The following is a 24,851-nucleotide window of genomic DNA, read 5'->3' on the forward strand; positions in this document are numbered from 1 at the left end:
TGTATTCATTCCATTTAATTTGCTTTTAATTACAATGAAGCAAGATCCCCCTCTATTTGATAGTTACAATACTGGTTCATCAAAAATTACAAGGAATAACAATCACACAAAACATCTCTCCATAGTAATTTCACTAATCATAACTACACATCAACTACAACCGTTCGAGAGGTTGTACTCTCTCCCCTTCTTTCTTATTTCCTTCAAAAATTACTTACTTCCCTATACTCCATCCCCAAGTCTATATCTACTTTTCCATTCCTTTGTCTTTTCTCTATCACTTAGGGTTTCCCATCTCATCACTTGAATTTCCTAAGATTAAGTACAAGCTCCTTGCCTTTATCACTTATTGCTTTTGACTTGAGAAACTTTTTTGGATTAATTATCTTGTGCGCCTCCAGGTTGGTTGCCACTTGTCATTCTCCCTTTCTTGGTCTTCTTTTTAACATATACCTTTACCTTAATATTACCTTTTCCATCAAGTGGCACCTTGTCCTCAAGGTGCAAATTAGGAAAAAGGTGTTTGAGATTATCATACAACTCCCATGAATTTTCGTAGTTTGGCAATCCCGCCACTTTGTCAATAAATTTCAGGTCCCCATGCTTTGAATATTTGTGCTCCAAAACCATTTCTAGTTGAACCTACTGTACCATTTCTTCATTGAGGCAATCAGGTAATGGCTGAGACACCCTGGTAGTTTTAACTTGCTTCTTCAATTGAGAAATGTGAAAAATAGGATGTATTTTTGCTCCCTCAGGTAATTTCAGTTTATAAGCCACAATCTCTATTCTTTCAGTTAACTTAAGGAAGACCCAATCTTTCACTTGAAATTTGACCTCTCTTCTATGTTTGTTTGCTACTGTCTTCATTCTTTCTTGAGCAATGTGCAAATTATTCTTTAACTCATCCAAAATTAGATTTCTCTTCGTAATCATAGAATTCACCTTTTAATTATAAATTCCTCTTCTATCCATCCAAAAAGAAGAGGAGGAAGAGAATCCCTCCCATAAACCACCTTAAATGGAGTCATGCCTATTGAGCTATGGAAGGATGTGTTGCACCAATATTTCGTCCATACTAGCCACAGAGGCCAATCTTTAGGTTGGCTTGAGCAAAAGCGACGAAGATATGTTTCTAACTTGTGGTTCACAACCTCGGTTTGCCCATTTGTCTGATGGTGGTATGTCATGCTATATTTTAATAGAGTTTTTATAGTCTTGAAAATTTCTATCCAAAAGTTACTCAAGAAAATGCAATCTCAGTTTATAACTATCATTTGTGGAAACCCATGAAGGCGAACTAGTTCTTTTATAAATACTTTTGTCACATCCTTAGCATTAAAAAGTGTCACAATGTAATAAAATACTCATATTTCATTAATCTGTCTATAATTACCAAAGCCACACTTATCCTTTTTGTCTTCAAAATGCCCTCAATAAAATCCATAGATAAGTCTTCCCACATGTTAGTTTGAATAGGTAAACATTGTAATAAACCCGTCAATGACTTCACCTTATATTTCATTCTTTGACAAACATCATATTCTGCCGTAAAAATTTTAACATCTCCCTTCATTCCTTCCCAATACAAAATAGAATTCAACCTCTTATAAGTTTTGAAGAAACCAAAATGGCTATCGTAAGATGAAGAGTGGAACTCAGCAATCAAAGAAGGAATAAACCTAGAGTGCCTCGACATTATCAATCTGCCTTTGTACAACAACTTGCCTTCTCTCAAAGAATAGCCAATGTGAGAAGTGAGATTGTATATCAAATCATGGATAACACCTTGTAACTTCTCATCCTTCTCCATTTCTTGTTGCAAGCTCTCGGCTCGTTGCATCTGCACTATAGTCACAAATATGTATTCTAAAGTGAACCTCGAATTCCTTGATAAGGTATTTGCAGCCTTATTTTTGTATCCCAGATGAAATCAAATCCTAGCATTTTTACCAATTACCTCTGCTACTCATTCCCTATTATCTTCTACTCTGTCAAAAATTTCAAGCTCTTTTGATTCGTTTGAACCTTGAAATATCTTCTAAGAAGGTAGTGATGCCATTTCTAGAATGCCAATACTATTACCATTAATTCCATTTCATACATAGATTTACTGCGGTTTCTTAACTAAAGAGCTTTGTTTAGATATGCGATAGGTTGACCATCTTGCATAAGTATCATTCCTAATCCCGAACCAAAGGTATCCGTCTCTATTACAAATTGCTTGGAGAAGTTTAGAGCTATCAAAACAAGGATGAAAACCATGGCAGTTTTGAGAGCTTCAAAAGCTTACTACACTTGGGGTCCCTAATGGAAAACATTCTTTTTTAATAAATTTGTTAGTAGTTTGGCGATTCGTCCATATCCTCTTACAAACCTTTGATAATAACTTGTCAATCCTAGAAACCCTCTTAAATTTCTTAGACCATACAAGGCAAGCCAACCTTGCATATCTTTTATTTTTTCTTGAGTCGACTTCTATTCCTTTTATTGATACTATGTGACCTAGGTGTTCAATCTAAGTCTGAATGAACGAACATTTTTTTTTTCTATTGACCACCAACACATTATCCTGAAATAGCTATAAAACAACCCTTAAGTACCCTAAATGCTCTCGAAACGCTCGACTATAAATCAATATATCATCAAAGAAAACCAGGTCGAATTTTCATAGATAAGGCTTAAAGATCTCATTCATTAAACTTAATTGACAATTGGAGAAAGTTCAAGTCCTTCAGATGATATTTGGCACAAAAATATTTCTCAATGACTGAAGCAGACCTGGCACTATAAAAAGGACAATTACTTTCTGTTTTAAGGTTTTTTGTTTTTTTTAGCATCATTTTCTTTCAGAAAGAAATACAGCCGCAACCCTTCGCTGGTTCTTCTTCAATTGGGATAAGATTTTTATTTTAATTTTCTGTGAAGCCATGAACATAAATATGAGTGGCTAACTCTTTTCTTTAGTCGAGTAATCAGGATCATGGTTCTACGACGATTGTGAGATCTTCTTTACCCGTTCTTTTCTTTTAAATATTTAATTTATTCCTGATTTTATTTATTGTTGTCTTGTTCAATTAAATAGGAGACGTCTTATTTATTTTGGATTAAAAACAACTTTGCTAGATTAAATTATTGAATCCGTATTTGTTTGATGGTTTAATCATAAGTGGCTGACTAGCATGCTTGGTGAAGTAGAATAATTATTGTATGTTAGTGGAATAGGTTAATCTAATTTAAACAAAAACAGCGTTTGTGTTTTGTTGATTAGAATCGGTGGTTTTTCTAATTCTTAATTTTGTTTTCAATTTAAATTCTAAGATTATATCTAGAACTGATTGAAAAACAAGAGAAGTAATTAAAAAACGTTTCTTAATTACCAACACCTAAAAAAAAACAGAACAACGAGCGTCTCAATGTTTCATAATCGGTTTATTTAAAAGGAAAAATTAATCTTTTTATTGATGATCAATTGCATTGAACCACACCTGAATTACTTGGCTAGAACTCGTCTTATTATTGTTTCAATCTAGTTTTCTGATTGCTTTGATTATTTAACTCTGAATTAATTGATTTTTGTTTATTGGTAGGATTCGAAACAACAAAATCCCTTTTACTTTAGTTTGTTAGATTTCAGATAAATAACCCAATCTCTGTGGATACGACTCTACTTGCCCTATTTACAAGTTTTTATTAAGAGAGTAGAAAATTTTATTTTTGGTGGATTCGACACCCATCACTCGACTTTAAATCAAGCTTACTAAACACCTCGACACCTCCCAATTCATCCAATAACTCATTAATGGTGGGAATTGGAAATTTGTCAAGAATGGTAACGTGATTGAAAGCTTGATAATTGTTATAGAATCCTCATCCTCCATCTTTCTTTCAAACCAATATCATAGGACTAGAGAAGGGACTCATACTAGAACGCACAACCCTTGTTGCCAACATCTTTCTCACTACATTTTCAATCTCATTTTTCTAGTAGTAAAGATACTAGTAAGGTTGTAAGTTTAGGGCTAAGAGCCAACAATAAACGGATGACATGGTCATGGTTCCTTTGGGGTGGAAGATTTCTCGAATTCCTCTAATATTTCTCAAATCTCTAAACTAAAAATAGGGTCTTCTACCTCCTCTTCATCTGCATTGCATCCAATTCGACCCAAAAACCATCTTTTCCATCACTCACTAGCTTATACAGTGTTTTGAAAGAGGATTTCAATCGAACAAAGGAACAATTTCCCTTTAATTATACTCTTCTACCATCTCATCAAAATCTTATATACTAAGTGTTCTAATTAATTTTGACTTCCCCTAACTTCTTTAACCATTCAATTCCTAGAATGACATCAATTCCCCTTAAATGAAAAGGAATAAAATTCAATGACATGGAAAGCCCCTGCAACAATAACTTAACATCCTCACATTGGCCTACTCCTTTAATTTTCCTGTCATTACCCAATAGTATTGAATACTTGACAGTCTGCACTTGTTAGCCTAATTCTTACACCAGTTGATCCAAGAAAAAATTGTGTGCCACCTCACTATCTACCAAAATGACCATTTTTCTATCCTATATTCTCCTAATTAATTTCATAGTTTTTGATGAATCAAGCCCCACCATGAAGCTACTATTTAGATTGGCTTCCTCTTCTGAGGCCTTAATCGAAAGTTTTTTGTCTATAGCTTCTTCTATCTTTCCTTCAATTTCTTTTTTGTCGACTATCATAACTCCTAGTTTGTGGAACTTACATCGATGGTCTAGAACAAATTTTTCATCATAATGGAACTATAACCTTTTCTCCATCTTAGCTCTAAATTCATTATCTAAAATTGTCGAAAATCTCTCTCTCATCGAGGAAACGAAGATGACGCCCCTATGTTGGTTGTTGAACACAGATGGGTAATCATTTGTGTTGTGTTAAACCTATTCTAATATTCTTAGACCAACACTGTTTGTTGAAGGCTAGAGAGTTTCTCTTCCATCATATGCTCATTTGAGGGTGGAAGTTGCTCTAACACCTCTTGTTTAAACACCTTCTAACTAGTGAATGGTTGATGCTTTTCGTGTTAGGCATCACCTTCCATACCAATATTGACAACCGTCAATTTCTCTCATTCCGTTAACCTATTCATCTAAAAGTATCGCTCGATCTTGGATATCCAATCTAATAATTCAACGCCACCAAAAAAGGGTAACTCTAGCCATCTGTACTATAGACCCTTTTTGTTACCTCCCATTTTTCTATTTCCTCTCTCTCTAATTTGGTCGTTCCCTCTTCCACAATAATCACCTTTTTTATTCTTTTCGGAGGTGACTTTATTGGTTCTATTGGTGGAGAAGTATACAACAATGAAGGATTGGCCCTCATCGGTGTTTTACCCTTATTGTTATTCTCACGTGTGATGGTCAATTCCCTTAACTCCGTTAAAAATTCTTTGATGGTCTCTATATTGGACTCCATCTTTCCATTTTAGCGTTGTTCTTTCTCATCTCCGATCGAATGATCTCTATCCCTTCTTTCATAAAGGTTAACTCAGCCTCTATTTTGTCCACCCTTGTCTCTATGCGTGTCATGCTCTGATAACAAGGTGATATAGGCCTGGAAGGCAAGAGACTCTTAACCCAAAGAAATGCAACTTTATAGAAAGTGTAGATCTAGGATTGCAAAATTTCTAGAAATAAAATATCACAAAACACAATCTTAACTATGTTAATAGTTTTCAATGTAACAATATAATGTAATTCATTCAATTTGGAAAAACAACATGATTTTTGTATTCATTCCATTCAATTTTCTTTTAATTACAATGAAGAAAGATCCCTCTCTATTTGATAATTACAATACTGGTTCATAAAAAATTACAAGGAATAGTAATCACACAAAACATCTCTCCACAATAATTTCACCAATTATAACTACACATCAATTACAACTCTTTGAGAGGTTGTACTTTCCCCTTCCTAACCACTTCTTTAAAAAATTACTTACTTCCCCATACCCCATACCTCATCTGAAGTCTATATTTACTCTTCCACTCCTTTTTCTAGTCTTTGCTACTTAGGATTTGCCATCTCATCACTTGAATTTCCTAGGATCAAGTACAAGTTCTTTGCCTCTGTCACCTGTTGCTTTTGACTTGAGAAACTTTTCTAGACAGTTTGATTATCCTATTCCCCTCTAGTTTGGTTGCCACTTGTCATTCTCCCTTTATTGGTCTTCTTTTTAACATATACCTTCACCCTAACACTTTTCCTTGCACCCATGAATAATCTGCATATGTATCCAAGCCTTGTTGTTTTGTAGTTGATCATCAGATTTCCATGAACTCTCTATTCTCTACAACAACATTGAAGGTGATACAACATTAGTTAAGCCATTTAATTCCCCTTCTACAATGCTTGGTAACCAAGACAATGCATTTGCTACTATACTCTCATTTCCTTTCTTGTGTTGAATCTCATATTTATACTACATAACTTTAGCCACCCAGTGTTGTTGAGATGAAGTTGTTGCCTTCTGCTCCAATAGATATTTTAAGCTCTAGTAGTCTATTGGGATCACAAAGGGTTTGGTCATCAAATAGGGTTCTTATTTTTTTTTTATGACAAATAAGATTGACAACATCTCCTTCTCATAGATGGACAAGAGTTGATTTTTCGGTGACAGGGTTGTATGAGATTGAAGAAAAGGTGGGAAAAGTTGCCTATAAATTAAAGCTACCCAAGATAGCAAAGACCTACCCGATTTTCTGTGTTTCTAAACTAAAGAAATGGATTGGGCTTCAATTTTAAGCCAGCCACTTCCAAATTGCCTAAGCAAAAAAGGAGAGTTAGAGGTTCAGCCAAAATAGGTGAAAACTTTAGGTATTCACTACAAGGCAACTTGGAATTACTCATAAAATGGAAAGGACTACCAAATTGTGATAACTCTTGGGAGATGTATAGGGATTTGAAACAACTTTATCTACAATGGCACCTTGAGGACAAGGTGCTTCTTGATAGGAAGGGCAATGTTAAAACCCATTTCTATGTAAAAAAGAGGAGAGGAAGAAGAGAAGACAACACAAATGGCAATCATTCAGTTGAGGAGCATGCAGTGGATAAACAACAAATTATGGACAAACAACTAAAGGCAAAGACCACTGAAATACTCTATGCTGAGGTGGTGAAACAACATTGGTAGGGTTGTTATGGTGAAGAAAAAGAAATGGGGAGCTAGGAGAGGAAGGAAGGCAGAGAGAAAAATTGTAAAAAATTGGGTTAAATGAGAGCTGCAGCCTCTCTAAAGCTGGAAGAAGTTGTTGCATAATTTTTTGGGTTATGTTTTTTGAGTTTACTAGTTTGTTTATGCTGATTTCCAAAGTTCCTTTTGTAAACAGAGAAATAAGAGACGTTTTGATGTAAATACACTTTCATTTCTATGCTAGTAATATGAGTAAAAAGAGTTTGTTTCCTGTTACATTACCTTATTGATTACAATAGCTCATATCCATTACATTTCATATTCACATCACAAACACAAAATACATCTTCAGAAAACGCTTTAGAGTTGCACCTCCAGGTACCTATCACATCTGTATCAACTCATGTTGTAGCTTCTGTTTTATTGCACCTTCAACCATGGCTAACACTGATGCCCTAATACCGAATGATGCATTGCGGGAGTGTAAAATCCAGAAAACTCAAATAAGAAGAGATAAAAGGAAGTTTAGAGAGAAGAAGTAAATCCAGTCACAAGGAAGGTGATGGAAAAAAAGTATATTCATGTAATGTTCACTTACAAAAAACTAAGTTTTTATACAATTCCATAGCTCAATCACTCTCACTATCTAATATTTATTCATATATTTTTTTAGTTCCTCGCTTTATCAAAACGACATTGTCTTCTTTTAATGAAATGGTGAGCTTTGCACCTGACCTTCATCGTCTCTCGTGGTGCCATGTCTCCCTTCATATGATCGTTGCCCGTGTGTTGTCGTTTTGGCCTTGACGATTCAAATAATCATCAAAATCCTATTCTAATTTTCAAACTCTGTTAAAGTCCTTGATTTCTTTCAATTAATTCAATCATGGTCTTTCCTTATTCAAATATTATCATAATCTTTCCTTATTCAAATATTCTCATATTCCTGATTTCTTGCATTATTTCCTTTATTATCCTAATCCTATCAATTATCCAACTACTTGGTGTGTGAAAGTTGGCTTGTGTGAGCACATGAATGTTAATAACTTAATAGTGATAAAGTTGTCAAAATGATTGCCTTTACTAGATGCTGAAGTCTTACAGATAAAACTCTTAGAGAAACTAGGCATCCCATATTTCAAAATTTTAATTATTTTCCAACCAGAAATGAAATTATCACTAACATTTACAATTATAACTAGTTTGTGAACTTCTGAGACAGCAGAAATGCATTGTTTCCGGCAAGGGGACAACTGATATATTAAATGACATATAATACCCCAATTACCTCGATGTGAAAATTTTATTTTCTTTTTTCTTTGTAAAATTCTTTTAGAAACCAATATTTATGGTTGTGTTAGAATATGCCCTAAAAACCAATCGCTTTAATTGGTTTTAAGGGTTGTATATCTTGCATATACATTATTAATAAAAGAAAAGTTCTGTTATATTTCACATGTTTTCAACGTCACTTATATATATATATATATATATATATATTGTAGTTGTATATTACATCCATATTAACTATATGCATACGACATGTGAAAGATCCCGATGAGTTTTAATAAACGTCATCAAATCGTTCCCTACATAGGCAATCTGTTTGGGCAATAGTATTGCATAGTGGGTGTGTGCTATATCACCACAGTATATCAATGGATGATATTAGACATGGTGGATATACACATGGGTAAACAATGGAACCATTTGATGGTTAGAGAACTGATCAAAGGTTATTTTATTATACTGTTTATCGAACGTGACCGCTAAACGATGATCACATAGGCATTAATATGTAGTCAATGATACATCGTGAATCATACTAGTGTATAGATCCTTTGACTTGAGATATCACAGTTGTGCTTCGTTCCGGAATGTATGGTTCATACGGTGTATACCACGAAGCTAATCATGTCTCGTTCAGAAACCGTTTTGATCATATGTTGCTTGAGCGAGAGGACAAGTGATGATCATACAAGGATCCGTCATCTCGACTGCTCCCAAGTTCCCATACGAATATCGAGAAACATGAAAATCTAAGACACTGGCCAGTGTAGATAAAAGACCACAAGAAAAGAGTTTCGATGTGGCACGTTATGATGTATTACTTGATATTCGAAAAGATTAAATATTGGATTTTGATATTCCATGAATCCAAGTTTAATCGGGATGTAATGACGGAGGGATTGGACTATATGGTAAGTGTGAGTAAGAAAGATTCATTTGATATTATGTGAAGCTTGTATTTCATTGTGATGTAGGGGTCATGGGACATTGCTAGATGATACCACATGATCAGTGGGAGCTTCATTTTGTAGCGGAAAATGAAGTATATCGGTTAACGACAGTTTTAGGTTATATAATGATATAATAAAACGTATCGTCCGATATGGGGCCCACAACTACGTCACTATGAACCTTGAAGGTCACACCTATATTTCAAGGAAGAAAATGGTGTTATGAAGCTGAAAATATTTATCCATGGTTAGCTAGCACTTTCCAAGGATAAAAATTGTGCTTTTTGAATAAGATTCGGAAAAGGGGCAAAATTGTCATTTTACACCTTTTAAATTGTTTAGAAAGTTAAAATGATTAATTTTGGATACAAATGAATTAACATGTGTCAAATTCTCATTTCTCTTATTTTTCCACCAATGAGAATTAAACATATGTTTTAACTTGATAATTATCAAGTTTTAATGCAATAAATATGAGAGAAAATAAAGAAAAATATACATTTTTCTTTTCTTCTTCTTCTTTGCCGGGAAAAGCTTCTCCTTTTTCAATTTTTCTTCCTTGAATGGTGTAAGTCAAAAGATCACTTATTTTAGTGATTCAAGCTTCCAAACTTCAAATCAAATTACAAGGTACAAGGTAGTTTACATGTTTCTATGTTTTATTTCTTGAAAAACCATGTAAACTTTTCAATACCATTGTTACATATGATGTGAACATAAACTGAAAATTTTAATTTTGTTGCCAAAATCCTTCAGGATGATGGTGCAAAAATTTTGTGTTTGTTGGATTGACATGCATACCTCTAAAATCCATCCTAAAATCAACCCCATGATATATTTATTCTACAGATATTGAGTGATTGGTGTAAGAAAATTTCTGATAATTATTGATGACCATTTTTGGTTTAGTTGAGTTCAGTGAGTTTAATGAGAAACACTCTTTATAGGGATCCTTTTCATTGGTCCTGGTTATGATATTAAAACCAACTTGATTTGCCATTTTGTCTCTGTCTCCTTATATGAAAGAAAAGTTGTGAATATCCTGAAAAACTTCAAATGTGTATTATTAAGCTACTCAAATGTTTTAAAGACAATTAGTAGATATTTGGTGCAGAAAAGTAGAATTTGCCTCTCTCTCTTTATGCACTTTCAGTGGATACTAGAATTTGTAAACATGTCATTAGCTGTTTCTTTTCTTGGTCGTGCTTGGATATCCTCTTGGACTATTGCCTGCTTCATGATATGCTTCTGGATCATTTAAATCATTTTCTCTAAGTTCTTTGCCAACCCAAAAGCGTGTGCCATTTTTTTCTGTTTTGCTATGTTGTTTGTATGCATTCAACCTAAAGTTGAGTGCATAATTTAATTCCAAGGCTCATAATTTAAAACTATGAGTATTACCATGTCATTTCCCATTTTCTCATATCGTTGAATTTTGAAAATCTGTTTTGCTCTCCATTTTGATTTATTTGTAGACTCTAATTAACAAACTGATTAAACTTGTACATGTGCTTTATTAACAATTGTCTTATATTAAGTAACCATATTACCTAAAAATTTAAGCTATCAAATACTGGTTCAACGTTAGTATTAAGCTGATTAACAAATCCAATCATGTGAGACATGGACCTAATAAAACATAGATTGATCAAATCAACCCTGGAAGAGAGAAATATAAAAACAAATATGCTAAATGTACATAATGCAATACATGTATTCAAACTTGTTCTGATATCATACCAAGTAACCATTTGATCCAAAAGTTAAAGCTATAAGATAGTGACCTAATGTTAGTATGAAGCAATCTTAACATCTTATAGATGTGTAAATTCTAACTATATTTTGTTGGCAGGTGATATTTGCTCGTATTTGTACATTAAATTAAATAAATATTACCTTAGCAACTGAGTCTATAATCACTCATTAGAACTCCAGACTTTGGTTCTGTATGCTCTCCAACTACCTACATGAAGTTCTTCAATTTTGAATATATTATTTGTATAAAGTGTTACAGTTTGCTGCTTATTTGCAGCTGGTCATACATATTTATACATTATGCTCTTCTCGTTGCATACGTGGCGCGTTCTTCAGATATTTTGGCAAATTTCCTTGGCATTCCATTGTATGTGCTATAATTTTTTTCTGTCTAGTTTTTCTTTGTGCCTAAATTTACACAGAGCTGTTCTTTTATGAATAATTTTTTGTTGATTACATTTCTAGTATTATTATATTTTTTAGGTGTTCATGGAAAGCATTCTTATTGCAGATGGGAGTGTGCTACCTTGTTCTCGTTGAGTTTGGGAGGTTTATGCTACTCTGGAAGGTTATTTTTTGCTTTCTTGCTGTTTCAGTGATTATCATGATTCTGATCAAATCATAAAATCTTCAATACCTGCATGATAATTCAAGAAATCATGTCAATTTTGTTATGACCATGAACATAAAAGTTTCTTATGGATTAATGCAGTTTCTCTAATTCTACAAGCATCTTACTTAGTATGCCAATTGCACTCTTTGTGTGCATAGAGTTCTCTTCTCATGTCTATCCAAAAATGTGATCCATTGGAGTATCTAGAGGCTCACGTGCACTTTAACTCAATTTGAAAGCTATTAATATAATAAAAAATTTATTGTCTCATTGGCACTTCATTGCTGGGTTAGTGTGCTTCCTGGATGATGATTCAATCTATATAGAAATGACTTCCTAGAAAAGAAGAGTAGTCCATAGCCAATTTCTCTTTTTATTATTTTCTTGTGTCTTTGATGTTGTTCTAATAAAAGAAAACATAAAAATAATTTAAATTGTGATGAGAAAGGAAAAGAGTAATTATATTTCTAAAGGATAAGGTGAGTTGTTAATTTGTCAGTATTCCTCTCACCTGATGTGAGAGTTTTGGATTTGGGTTGAAAACTTATTTATATTGAGTGAAATGAGTTGTTAAAATATATTGTTTCAATGTGAGATTTTTTGAAACTTATTTGCAAAAATTCTATGTTAAAAAGATACACTTCAACAACTCACTTCATTCACTATAAATAAACTCACAACCCAATTTCAAAACTCATCAGGTGAAAAAAATTTTAATAACTTATCTAATCCATTATAAATATGTTTACTCTTTTATTTTCTTATTACAATTCAATTTCTTTTCATGTTTGGCAAGCTCAACCATGCTAAAAACTTAAAACCATGGCTCGAGCTCCAGCTAACTTAGATTGAATCCAACCCTAGTGGTAAAGCCACAAATTGAGAGGTTATGCTCCTTCCACTAATTAGATTGCATGATGATGGTTCTTCCTTGGTGGTAATTTGTTAGGGGCATAAAATAATTCACAAAATTTCCCTGGAAGCCTTCAAAGTGCACTCTCTGCATTTTTTTTTTTTTTCCACTTCGCTCCACTAAGGTTTTCAATTCCACCCAAAAACCAAGCCCCACCTCTTCAATAGACAGTATCGTAGGGACTAATACCCACTACCAATTGGAAAGAGAATTTTGTCACAGCCTCTTCTACTATCGTTTCCTTTTGAATCTCCCTCACTCCATTTGGTGGTTACGTGTTGGCGTCCTCCGTTTTAATCAACAACATATTCAACTAAAGATTTCACACCGATGATTTGGCCCAAACAGTTAATCACAGTGGAAACATTACCCCTTAGCCAAGTGTTCATCAAATAGAGTCTAAATTGATATTATTAATTGGAAAAACCAATCACTACAATAGCGGCCTCAAGGTGATACACCCCAAACTATCGAGTAAACAAAACAAATCAAAGGAGAAATGAAAATCTGGCAAATCAAAGGTTCCAACCGCCTCCTTGTCCTTAGCAGTTTTTTTTTTTTTTAAAATGTGGCCTTAATCCTCTTTCCTTCCATGTACCCTCTCTAATTGCCTCACCCTAATCATCCCTTCAACCACTTTTGGTCTTCCATGTGTCATCCGCAATAACTATGTTACTAACCTCACCTGAACAAGTTTCCCTTGCTCGCATCCTTACGCTTGTGAGTGTAGACCTATTTTACGGGAGGCCTAGCAAGGTGATAGGTGCCTTTATATGTTCTCTGCTGATCATGTAAATAAGAGTATTGTAAGCAAAATGTGAAAGTTAAACAAGGTGTTATTTATCTAATTGTTTGTGTTTGTATAACCTACACCTAAATTCGAAAGATTTTTTATTTTTCATTGAATTAATGGTTTTGATATGGTGATCTTTTATTTGCACCATTTTTTTTTTCCTTTTTAGGCCTTAGGATTATAAAAAAAAAATTTGATAATAAATTTAATGTCAAACACACCTGACTTAATTTGTTAGAGTTATTATAATTGTTTGCATAAAGAGGTAGATTTGATTCGAGCCGAAACAAACAAGACCTGAACAAGGGCTAGTTTGAGCTCGATTCGAATCTTTAACAGTCAACTCGAGCTCAAGCTCGGCTCACTTAAGCTGGTAATAAGTTCATCGGAGAAGTTGTCAAAGAAAAGAAGAGTTATCAAAAATGAAAAAGAAGAATTATCGGAGAAGATGAAAAGTCATTGAAGAAGATGAATGTGTCAATGACTTTCCAATGATGTGAACTTGAGTTGGGGCTATCCCAACTTGAGATTGGCTCATTTGAGTTGGTTTAGCTCAAATCCACCCTTATCTATATGTGACTAATTTATTTTATTCATTTCTTTCAATATTGAGGTTAAACCTTTGTTGATGGTGGGCCAAGTCAACTAGAGCCAAGAGAGAAGCCAAGGCAAGAAGAAGAGTGCATGAATAAGGAGAATTTAGAAAATGCCTAGAACACTCTATGCTACATCAAAAAAAAAAAAAAATCCATGTCATGGCATGATGAGACTTGCCAAATTTTCATGGTAAATTGGATTTTTGGTGGATGTCTCAAGTCCTAATCCATAAGGCATCTTTTTCTTTGTTAAAATTAGAGTTGTTTTTTTTTTGTTTTGGAAGTTGTTTTAAAGTCTAAGTCCTAATAAAATAATAAAGCCAATTTTCTCAAAGATTAAGTTTTCTCATAATCCTAATCTTAAATTAGAAGATCTATTTTAATTAGGTCCATTTTCAATCATAAAGGCACTAACTCTTTGCAATATGAATTTATTGAAAGTCATTCAATAATAAACATTATTCTTGTTTCCCTTTGAAGAATTGCTTCAACATTCTGGCTTTCATCCTTTGTTGAATGTTATCAAAATCCTATCGTATATGTGAATGACATCACCACCCATTTTGACATTTGTCCTACATCACTTGTCCTATTCAATTGATGCCTTTACCCATAGTGTCATAGCACCAATAACCTTTCTTGTAAATAATTGGCAAAGCTCTCTATTCTGTTTTGTAATAGAAAACCTCATAATTATTTGAAATGTAATAGATAATTTGAAAGCCTGTGAGCTTTAGAGAGAAAACTTTAGTTCAATAGATTTGATGAGATTTTTTCAGCTTTTAAATTTGCCAGTTCTCCAATTATTGGCATACTCTCTCTCTCTCTCTCATTCTCTCCTGAATGACAATAAACTAAAATTGAACTGACTTTCAACTTGCCTTTGATTGTAGCCAACGCATCATAGGTGCAGTTAATGGGGTTTTAGTATTTGGAATCATCATTTCGTTCACAGCTCTTGTGGTAATTCTTCTTCTTCATACTTCTGAATATCATCTCTTATTCAACAATTATTAATAAGAATATGCAAAACTGTAAAAAATAATCTTTTTTTAAGTATCTATTTTTTGTTTTACTAAAACAAGAATTATTTTTCTATCACAGTTTAAGTGACGATTTATGGTAAAAGTTTATTTTTCTTCACATACAGGGAAATTAAGTTTTCTCTTTCAGGTAGTTGCTTCTGGAGACCTGCACTGGGATGCTCTACTGAAAGCCAATTTTGAAGCTGTACCAATGAGTGTACCCATAATCGCACTTTCATTTGTTTACCAGGTAACATGAATACCTCGTCAACCCTCACTTATTCAATATTAAAGATCTGTATTATAATTTTACTGTGTCTGCCTTTTTCAGAATGTTGTACCTGTCCTTTGTACAAATCTTGAGGGAGACCTCTCAAAAGTAAGGTGATAGATCCTTCCATTACACTTCTGTTTCTTGTGTTTTTTTATAGTACTATTGGTTATATAAATTCATAATTTTTAGTTAATTACTTGTGATGTGTTGCTCATTGCTATCATACTTTTGCATGGTAAACAGTAGTTTCTGATAAACAAGTCAAAAATTCAAAATATGATTTTAATTTAAAAGTAACTGAATTTTCCTATTATATCATTATTAAATGACAACACCGACAAACTAAGAAATTTTTTTACTAACGATTGATTCAAAGCTTTTTACATAGAGTAGAAGGGCCACCATTTTATATAGATAGCAGGATTCTTGTTTGTTTTCCAGTTATATTGCAATTTAGTTGGCAAATATGGCGAATTGTCAAAATGACCACATGTTAGAAATGTAACTTATCCAAAAAATTCATGCACAATCTAGTCCTATGTGGTAGAAATCCACTGAACAAAAATACCCTTCTTTAACACCATCTTCTCCTATGGAGTAGAAAATCTTGGAGAGAACCCTGAGAGATTGAGATCAAAATCATCTTGTAGTATAATTTGACATTTCAAGATAAATGTAGCATATCTAAAATTAGCTTGAAGCTAATTTTTGTGCTTGACATGACTGTCAAGTGTTATCATGCATGGTGATCGAGTGCCATCCCAAAGCCTTTGAGCACTATATGTGTCGTCAAACAATTATCTCACCATTGTTGACTGTGACAGGTGATTGAATTGGTTTTAATCGACAAATAATATCTAATTTTGTCTAGGTAAAAATTGGTTAGGTTATGCATGAATTTCTGAGATCCTTTTTCTCCAAAAATTCCCTCTAATTGTGATCATGCAATTATGTACTCTGATTTCCCTTCAATATGTGATAAATCTAAGATGAAAAAATGTTGAGTTTTGTCCTTTTCTATGTCATAACTTCTATAAGAATTTGGAAGACTTAATTAAACAGTCATGGCTCTATGGTTTTGAGGAACAATTAAGGAACTTACACTAGGCTTGATCACTCTTGATGTCAACATCTTTTGAACTATCTTCTTTATTTCGTTTTTTTCTGAAAGTGTGGATATCGATATGATCTGATATTGGGTGATGGGGCCTTCGGTAAAAGTTTGATGGCATGATCTTGGGCCTTTCTCTACGGCAGACCCGTGGGCTCTCTGAAGAGGTGTCTGTATTCCTCCAATAATCCTTAACGGCGTTGTAGCTGCTGTCTGTTGCACTATAGTTTTTCTATTAGTTTTGGTAATTTTGATGTCTGCTGAAGTGACACCTGTCTAAGCTTGTTGCTGCCCATTGACTTTCTCCCTCCAATGTTTCTCCTCCTACGTAAAATGTACGCATTAGTCTTAATAGTATCCAACACCATTTCAAGAACAAATCTTATTTTGTCTTGATTGTCTTCTCGAAATTGTGCTCATTGTTCACTTAAATCATTGCTTCTAAAGCTTCCCTAATAAGCTTAAGTCTTTTAAGCATGACAACAATAGAAGCAAATTAAGTGTTAGAGACATGCCTTCAATGATTTACCCAATACCTTTATAATTTTTTAGCATAATTAGTAATAACTTGAACCACGTTTTAATGACCAACCTTATCAATTATCTCTTTCAACAAATTAGCAATAAAAGTTTTATCCTTTACTTCCCTTAACAATTAACAGTTTTCAGAAATAACAATGAAATTAATGAAAGATTTCCTTTGTGAGTCACTTCATCCATCACTTATAATGTTAACACTTTTTTCTATCCAAATACTTTTAATAGTTTCCAACAATCCCTTGACATTTGCTTTCTCTTATTGAAGTAATGTTGTTCTTAATTTATTATAACTAGGAGACACATAACCATTCAATGATTGATTAGCAACAAATGAGAAAGAACTCATGTAATAAGGAATCCTAGCAAAATTAAAATGTAGATCCCTAGTGTAGAACATCTCTATGTCTAATTGAACTCTAGTTTGTAGTCAAAAGTTTTGCTAATAGGAGAATCATCAACTTTTTTCTTCTTTAAATAAGCATTTGAAGCACTTGATAAGGCAGTCAAGGAATGTCTTAGATTGGTAGTACTAGTAGGCAATGACACTTGTTTAGGTTGTGAATTTAAATTTCATTGGCAGTTTTGTCTTTTGATTTTCCCATTTCGGATAAATTTTCAAAACTAACTTTTATACAAAGACGAATCCTTTCCCCTTAATTTTCAATAGATAAGCTTTAACTCTAATGTAAGTTCATTGTCTTTCTTGGTTACAAAAATGACAAACTCATTTGCAGCTACCCCTTCTCTAAGTTTCTCATATTTTGTGACATATTTCCACTATAGGCTTTGGTTCATTGTATTTTTTTTTTTCTTTTGGAAGCCAAACTACCACTGCTATGACTAGAAGAATTATTGCTTTCCATAACTTGCAGAAATTAATTTCAGAAAATAATTCAGACAAGTCACAGAAATCACTTAAATTCAGAAGAAAAAATTCAGCCAAATCACCAACAATTCATCTTGTCAACTTACCCTACAATTGAAATCAAACATAAAGTACAAATGATTCAAAATCCAATAGACAAACAACATAACATTTCCAAAGAAACAGAAAATGAACAACACAGTTAAAGAAACTCATTTTGAACTAAAAGTCTAAAAATAAACAAAGATTTTTCATCATTGAGTCACACTTTCGCAAAACAAGGTAATAGCTCTTACCCATAAAAGTAAATTTCAAAAGCAGTTTATATCACGAGAAAGTATTTTTCTATTTTCAAAATCATGGAAAACATATGTTTGTCTGTTCTAGAAAGAAAACATGTCAACACAATCTATTATTAATATCGTGTTAGGATTGGATAAGGATTAGACAATAGTAATTAGATATGGGTAGAATAAATAAAGGGGATTAGATTGAGGGAGAGGAAGAATATTGTTATTTGTGTATTTTGGACATCCTTTGATTGATGGGGAGGAAATACACCACTAATTGAAAATAATTATAGTAGTGCGGTATTATTGCTTCATCCTTAACAAGTTATCGTTGTTTTTTGGAAGTAGACATAAAATGAACTTACTTAGTTAGTACCTATGATACGGTTGGATCTAATTGATTGAGTCCAAAGCAAGATTTTCGTTATCTTCAATGTCTGGCAATGCAATCAACTACCTTCATTCAAGTCACTGCAATTTGTTAAAATTGCTTATGATGAAGTCTTCAAGTGGTAACTTTAACCACCACCTTAGCCGCATGTGAACTCAAGAAGGTTACGCAGCAAGCCCGTCGTCAAGAGAATAAGTAAAGTAAAAAAAGAGATGAGTAAAACCACAAAAGCCCTTGATCACCTGATCAATTACTCAAGGAAGACGCCCATTTTATGATTGAATTTCTTTTTTCAAAGAATTTAATTGAAAGAAGTAAAGAGATTATTGATTTAGCTGATCGATTACCGACATTGTAAAACTTGAAAGCGAAGAGACTGAATTGAAGCAAGCAATACGTTAGTAATAGCTAATATGTTGTGTTCTAATTTTTTTTTAATTAGAAGAAACAAGTCTCAGAATTTTTTTATTTGCAAAAATTTCCCTGACCAGTTTCAGAGCGTTTCTGTTTCTGAAATGTTTTTGCAATTTGAGTTTTGTCTATTTAACTTTGTATTTTATGTATGTTACCAACCATGCACACAATTTTCTTTCGTTGATTTTTTTTTTTTTTCCCTGTTTCTTAATGTCTCTTTCTACTTCCAGGACTGCAATTGTAATAGGCACAGCTGTACCCCTTGGTTTATTTCTTGTCTGGAATGCTGTTATTCTAGGATCTATTACAGGTCTTGAGACAGACTCAGGTCAGGTCATTGACCCATTACAGCAATTGCGATCTTCCAATGGAATTGTTGGAGTAAGTTTCCAGTAACAAATTCTTAGATATTTTGAACCAAACTCAAAAATGACAAATAAAAGGGATTTTACAGTGATGACATTTTTTTTTTTCAATTTCAGCCTATAATTGAGTGGTTTTCAGTTCTTGCAATAGCAACTTCTTACATTGGATTTGTTCTGGGCCTGGCTGACTTCCTCGCTGACTGTGAGTGGCCCTCCTTTCTTTCAAATGTTTTTAGATTTTATCTTCCACACGTTTTCTGTCCTTCTCCCAACATCACATAATAGGAAATCAATGACTGGAGAAGGAACTTTCTGCATTCTCTATACAATTATAAGTTTTTAACTTAATAATTTGCTTTTATGTTGTCATAAAGATCAGTTTTCGAATAATAATAGGATATTTTCTTGAGCCACAACCTTGCAAAATGTGTTCAAATTTTGTGTTTGTGTTATGCGACATGGTTTGTTCAAAATTATTTGGTAAGCGAACCGATTTTCCAACCAAAAGTTAAACAAAAAAATAGGCTATTTAAAAAACTGGTTTATCTATTTTTAAAACCGACTAAACAAACTAAAACTAGTCTTAAAAAATTAAATAAAAAATTAATAAAAATTGAATTTATGTTAAAAAATTAGAAAAAAAATAAAAAAATAGATAATCCTTTGAAATTAGGTTCAAAACCGGTTAACAGAATATTTAGTTTGATTAATTAATATTTTCAATTTGGTAAATAATCAGTTAATTTTTAACTCAGGTCTATATTTATAGTTTTATTGGATCAAAGTGACTTGCACATGAGAAAGTGTGTTAGAACTTAAAATACTAGTGTGAGCTGTCACTTTTAGTTAGAATTTGACTTAAGCTGATAGGTAAGGGTCTAATGGAACCATTTAAGCTATGATAGGTAAGGTTCTAATGGAACCATTTAAGCTTTAAAAGAACACTAGTCTTGCTCTTGGGGTGTTCGTTTTCTGTAAGAAATTCATCAATAAAATATGTTAATGGCATATTTATATTTCATTGTATATTAAGATAAAATATGTGGCGCTACGCATGGAAAGCCTCCAAAAACTAAAGATGATAGTCATTATTATTGTTTGTCTTCAATTTACTAGTAAATTGGTTTTAGTTTACCACAATTTAAACGATTTCACTGTTTTCTTGTTTATTTTCAAAATACTGCATCATCTGATGAAACGAGGACATTATTGTAGTTATAGCTGTGAAAATGCATTAAACTCATGCAAGTGTTGGCCTTTTTTCTCTACTTTCATAAGTTATGCATGAATTTTACATTGCTCTGGTCCGATAAGTTCCTCACTTAAGGAAGATTTTTTCCTTTTCCATTTTATAAATATTCAGTGCTCAAACTTCCAACTGGTCAGAGCAGTCCTCAACCCTACTTGTTGACTTTGATTCCACCACTGATTCTATCATTACTAGATCCGGAAATATTTTTCAAAGCGTTGGATTTCGCTGGAACATATGGAGGTACATGGTTTCTAAATGTTCCCCATTTCAGACAGATTTATATAACTTCCCATATGATTTCAGATTAATGTTCCATGAGTTGATGTTCGGGGCCCGCACACGAGATTCCCATGGGTTACAGCACACTTTGATTTTCCCATTTTTACCTTATTCATAATCAATAATCTGTCAAGAGAATGTTCAATTTGAATTGTTGTGTTTCATGTGTTTGTTAGTGTTGGTGTTGTTTGGAATCCTTCCTGCTGCAATGGCTTGGTCAGATCGGTACTCCAGTTCATATCCATCTGTAAAATTTCCAGAGCTTGTTCCTGGAGGAAGGCTTAGCCTTTCTCTCATAATGGGAGGTGCAGGATGTGTCATTCTGTCTGAAGTATTTGAGAAATTTGGGAGCTCATCAATGCCATAGAAAATGAAGATGCCTGTGAAATTGCCGCTGCTTCTAAAACCCAAGTGATCCTAGGTTTTATACTTCTAAGCCCTCAAATCAGTTTGAACTATGTTTATTTGATTTAACACTTATTCATTCATATGGATAATCATTCATTAGAGGATTGGATCTTATTATTCATTTCTTTATAGTAAAATGATAAACTCTGATACGAATTCAACACAAGAACAACAAAGAATCAAGAGAATTCTAGAGAGAGGTGGTCATGTATCTATGAGAGAGGCAGTCCCATCTGATCACTGAAAACATTCTGAAATTGTTGTAAAAGCAGTTTGTAATTCTGGCCACTTACCTTTGCTTACTTTCCCAACTGTATGGATCACAGACAGTTCCATTTCTCCTGACTGCATAATTAGTTGAACTGTGGTAGCTGTTGGTCCCTCTTCAGTAATTTCAGCAGCTGAATATCCTTAATAAGGGCTAGCTCATCATATTTCTTCCTCCTTGCTGATTCAAATTCATATCATAAAATTGAAAATTGATACAAAATTTATAAATTATATGATGAAGCAATTTCTCTCTTTTCCAAAAACAAGTAATATGCAAAAACTGTTAAAATTAAAAAAACCACTTTTGAAACCTTTTTAAACTTTATTAAACGTTATATTCATTTTAATATCAAAATGCTTATCCTCATTTCACCTTCTAGACTCTAGACTTTAGTATTTCCTTGCACCAAATTCTACTGATTATAAGCTATGATGTAATAGAATTAAAAGTAACGACTCCTCTACTCTCCTTAAAAGCTTATGTAGACTACCAATTGGGTTACAGAAGTGTTAACGGAATAAGGAAATAATAGTCCTAATAATAATTGAAAAGCACATGATAATAGGAAATAATACCCCCTCATAACAATTCCAACATCTAAGGGCACTCATCTTGGCATACATGTAAACATATGTACTTAAAGATAAAGGATGCCAGTAATAGTTGTATAAATATAATCTTAACATCGCCAAAAAGATTAGCTTTAAAACACCAACTTCAACAATTACCACCAATAAGAAGAACATTGAACAATTGTTGAATTCAATATAAAATAATAAAGAGACATGAAGATAAAGAGACAATAAGATTTTTAATATGGATTGATCGAAAAAACTATAGCCTATGTCTGCAAAGGTGATATTAGTTAAATGTTTAAAGGAATTAGTAATATTATAAGTTTTAATGCTAGTAAATTGCTAGAAGTGTCTCTCTTTAGCAAAGAGTACTCAGTTTTAAATTTCTTATAATTCTAATGGAAAGTTGAAATGGTTTGATTAGAATTCACATTTGTTTGGTCTTTGGGTTTAATGAGCTTCCAAAACTTCGGAATATGTTAAGAAAATGAGATTGCACCAGACCACACCAGACTAGTCAAAGTGTGTAACACTGCAGATGGTTGTGTTACTGGTTCATTCCAAGACTTGGAAACAATTTTTCATACAACTTTTGCCCTTTTCTTTAGTTGTGTATGGAGAAAAATAAGTTTTCTAGCCATTATAGATTTTTTTTTTTTTTCTTCCTAATAGAACAGTGCTTTGTGGATTAAGTACATAATCATATTTGAAAGTAAGAATGAAACTTTCTCTATATGGATCTCTTAAGATTTGTGTATGGGGTCCTTTGGTTTTGTTGGTCAACTTTGGGTTAGAATTGCATGTTCTAAAAAAGTTCTTATTTCTCAACAGGGGTGCCTTAAAAGAGATACTTTGCATGTAGCACACATTTCAGTATCATCAAAATCAGACTTACGCACCTCAGAAGTAGATAAAAATTTCTTATTTTTGATTTGAGATTTTTCTAAACCATTTTTATTAGTTTTATCTGAAAATTTTCCTAAATCAAATCAAAACGAACCTACACACCATAGAAGTAGACAAAGAATTGTGGCGTAACTCTAAAAAGAAGATGAAGAAATGGAATCACCACTACTTTTTGTTTTGTGGGTTGTGTATTTATTTTTAGTGTGATAAGCTAAACGGAAGAAGAGGATGTCACAGAGGGATACTTGAATGTATAGTTCCATAAATTTATTAATTTGTTAATTTTTTATTATTATAAAAAAAACATTTTTTAAAACACAATTAGATTTATAAATAACGTGTTCTCATATAATTACGATATATTTTTTAATTTAAAATTATTCAATCTAACGCATTATTTATATATTTAATTATACAATTTATATATTCAAACATGTGTGTAGATAATTTTATTATTATAAAAAGGCCAAAGGACTTATTCACACCCAAATTCATTGCATTTCCAAATTAATACTTATTAATTATTGAAAACTCAAACGCTCACCTATGAATTATTAAAATTAACAAAACAAATTAAGTTTTATATATAAAATAGTTATTTCATTAGTAATATATTTAAAATAATAAAACATTATTCATTTCTTCCTTAAGTTTAGAAAACTAACAATTTTTCCTAGAATTAAACTTTAAAATATTATATTTTTCTTCATAGGCTTTCTTTCTTTCTCTCTCCTTTTTTTAACACCGTCACCGTTATCGTCACCATGACTTGTCGGCTTCACTCTCTCTCTCTCTCCCCTTTTCCAACGTATTTTCGTTTGGAGACTAGTTGGAAAGGGGAGCGAGAGAGTGAAGCTGGCCGATGACAATGTCAAAAAAGAGAAGGAGAAAAAAAAGAAACCTTAAGGGAGAAAATTTAACATGTTAAAGTTTAATATTAAAAGGAAATTATCAGTTTTTTAAATTTAAAGGGAAAATAGATAATGTTAGTTAGTTCTGTTAATTTTAATGATCTATAAATAGATGTTTGGGTTTTTAATAGTTAATGAGTATTAATTTGAAAATGCAATGAACTTTAGGTGGGAAGAAGTGCTTTGGCCTTATAAAAAAGATAACAAATTTTGGTTGCAACCACTTCATTTATTGTTAAGAGGGTAAAATTGTAATATCAATCGTTAATATGGGTTAGAATAAACTTTTTGACAAAAAGAATATTATCATAGTCATGCCCTAGCTGTTTAGTAGAAAGAAGAATACTCGCATATGTTGATTTGTATATCCAAGTTTGTAACTTATATTGGTTGTGGCTTGTTAGGCCTTTTATTTTTTTAATTTCTTCAATATATACACTTAAAAAAAAGGATATTCGCGTATCCTTACCCTCTGCTAGTAGAAGAGTAATCAAACTTTAGAAACTGATTCTGTCACATGATTTTAGCTATTGAAGTATTGGTTATCATTATCTTAATTTGTAAGAGTAATGTTATGTATATATATTTTTACCATTTTAGGTTTGTATTGAGGAATTATTTATATAACCCTCCTCATGTGTTAGTCTATTAACCAACCTTTAAAAGATTTTTTGAATGAGGACAGATATTGAAAATCATTAATAGAAAGAATCCATCTTTTAGGACTAGGGTTATCTCATTTGTAAAGGTATATTGAAATAATCATTTAATGGAAAGATGTCACATAGAAAAGGAGAGTAAAATAAAGATGTACTCCTAACTCTTTGAAATTTAAGATATGTATTAATTTTGAAGACAAAATTTTTTTTAAGGA

At 32.6% G+C, this 24,851-nt stretch overlaps 1 protein-coding gene across 1 annotated transcript in view; it reads left to right on the forward strand.

Annotated features, from left to right (window-relative positions):
• Nucleotides 1-21,602, forward strand: part of LOC123225063 (tyrosine-specific transport protein) — a 33,347-nt gene extending 11,745 nt beyond the window's left edge. The window contains exons 6-14 of the mRNA XM_044648908.1: nucleotides 11,463-11,552; nucleotides 11,697-11,753; nucleotides 14,994-15,063; nucleotides 15,274-15,375; nucleotides 15,457-15,509; nucleotides 19,241-19,391; nucleotides 19,493-19,577; nucleotides 20,739-20,867; nucleotides 21,083-21,602. Coding sequence (XP_044504843.1) covers nucleotides 11,463-11,552; nucleotides 11,697-11,753; nucleotides 14,994-15,063; nucleotides 15,274-15,375; nucleotides 15,457-15,509; nucleotides 19,241-19,391; nucleotides 19,493-19,577; nucleotides 20,739-20,867; nucleotides 21,083-21,273 — 928 coding nt within the window. The 3' untranslated portion in view covers nucleotides 21,274-21,602. The remainder of the gene's footprint in view (nucleotides 1-11,462; nucleotides 11,553-11,696; nucleotides 11,754-14,993; nucleotides 15,064-15,273; nucleotides 15,376-15,456; nucleotides 15,510-19,240; nucleotides 19,392-19,492; nucleotides 19,578-20,738; nucleotides 20,868-21,082) is intronic.
• Nucleotides 21,603-24,851: the final 3,249 nt, after the last annotated feature.

Source organism: Mangifera indica, chromosome 9, assembly GCF_011075055.1.
Source record: "Mangifera indica cultivar Alphonso chromosome 9, CATAS_Mindica_2.1, whole genome shotgun sequence".
Taxonomy (NCBI): Eukaryota; Viridiplantae; Streptophyta; class Magnoliopsida; order Sapindales; family Anacardiaceae; genus Mangifera; species Mangifera indica.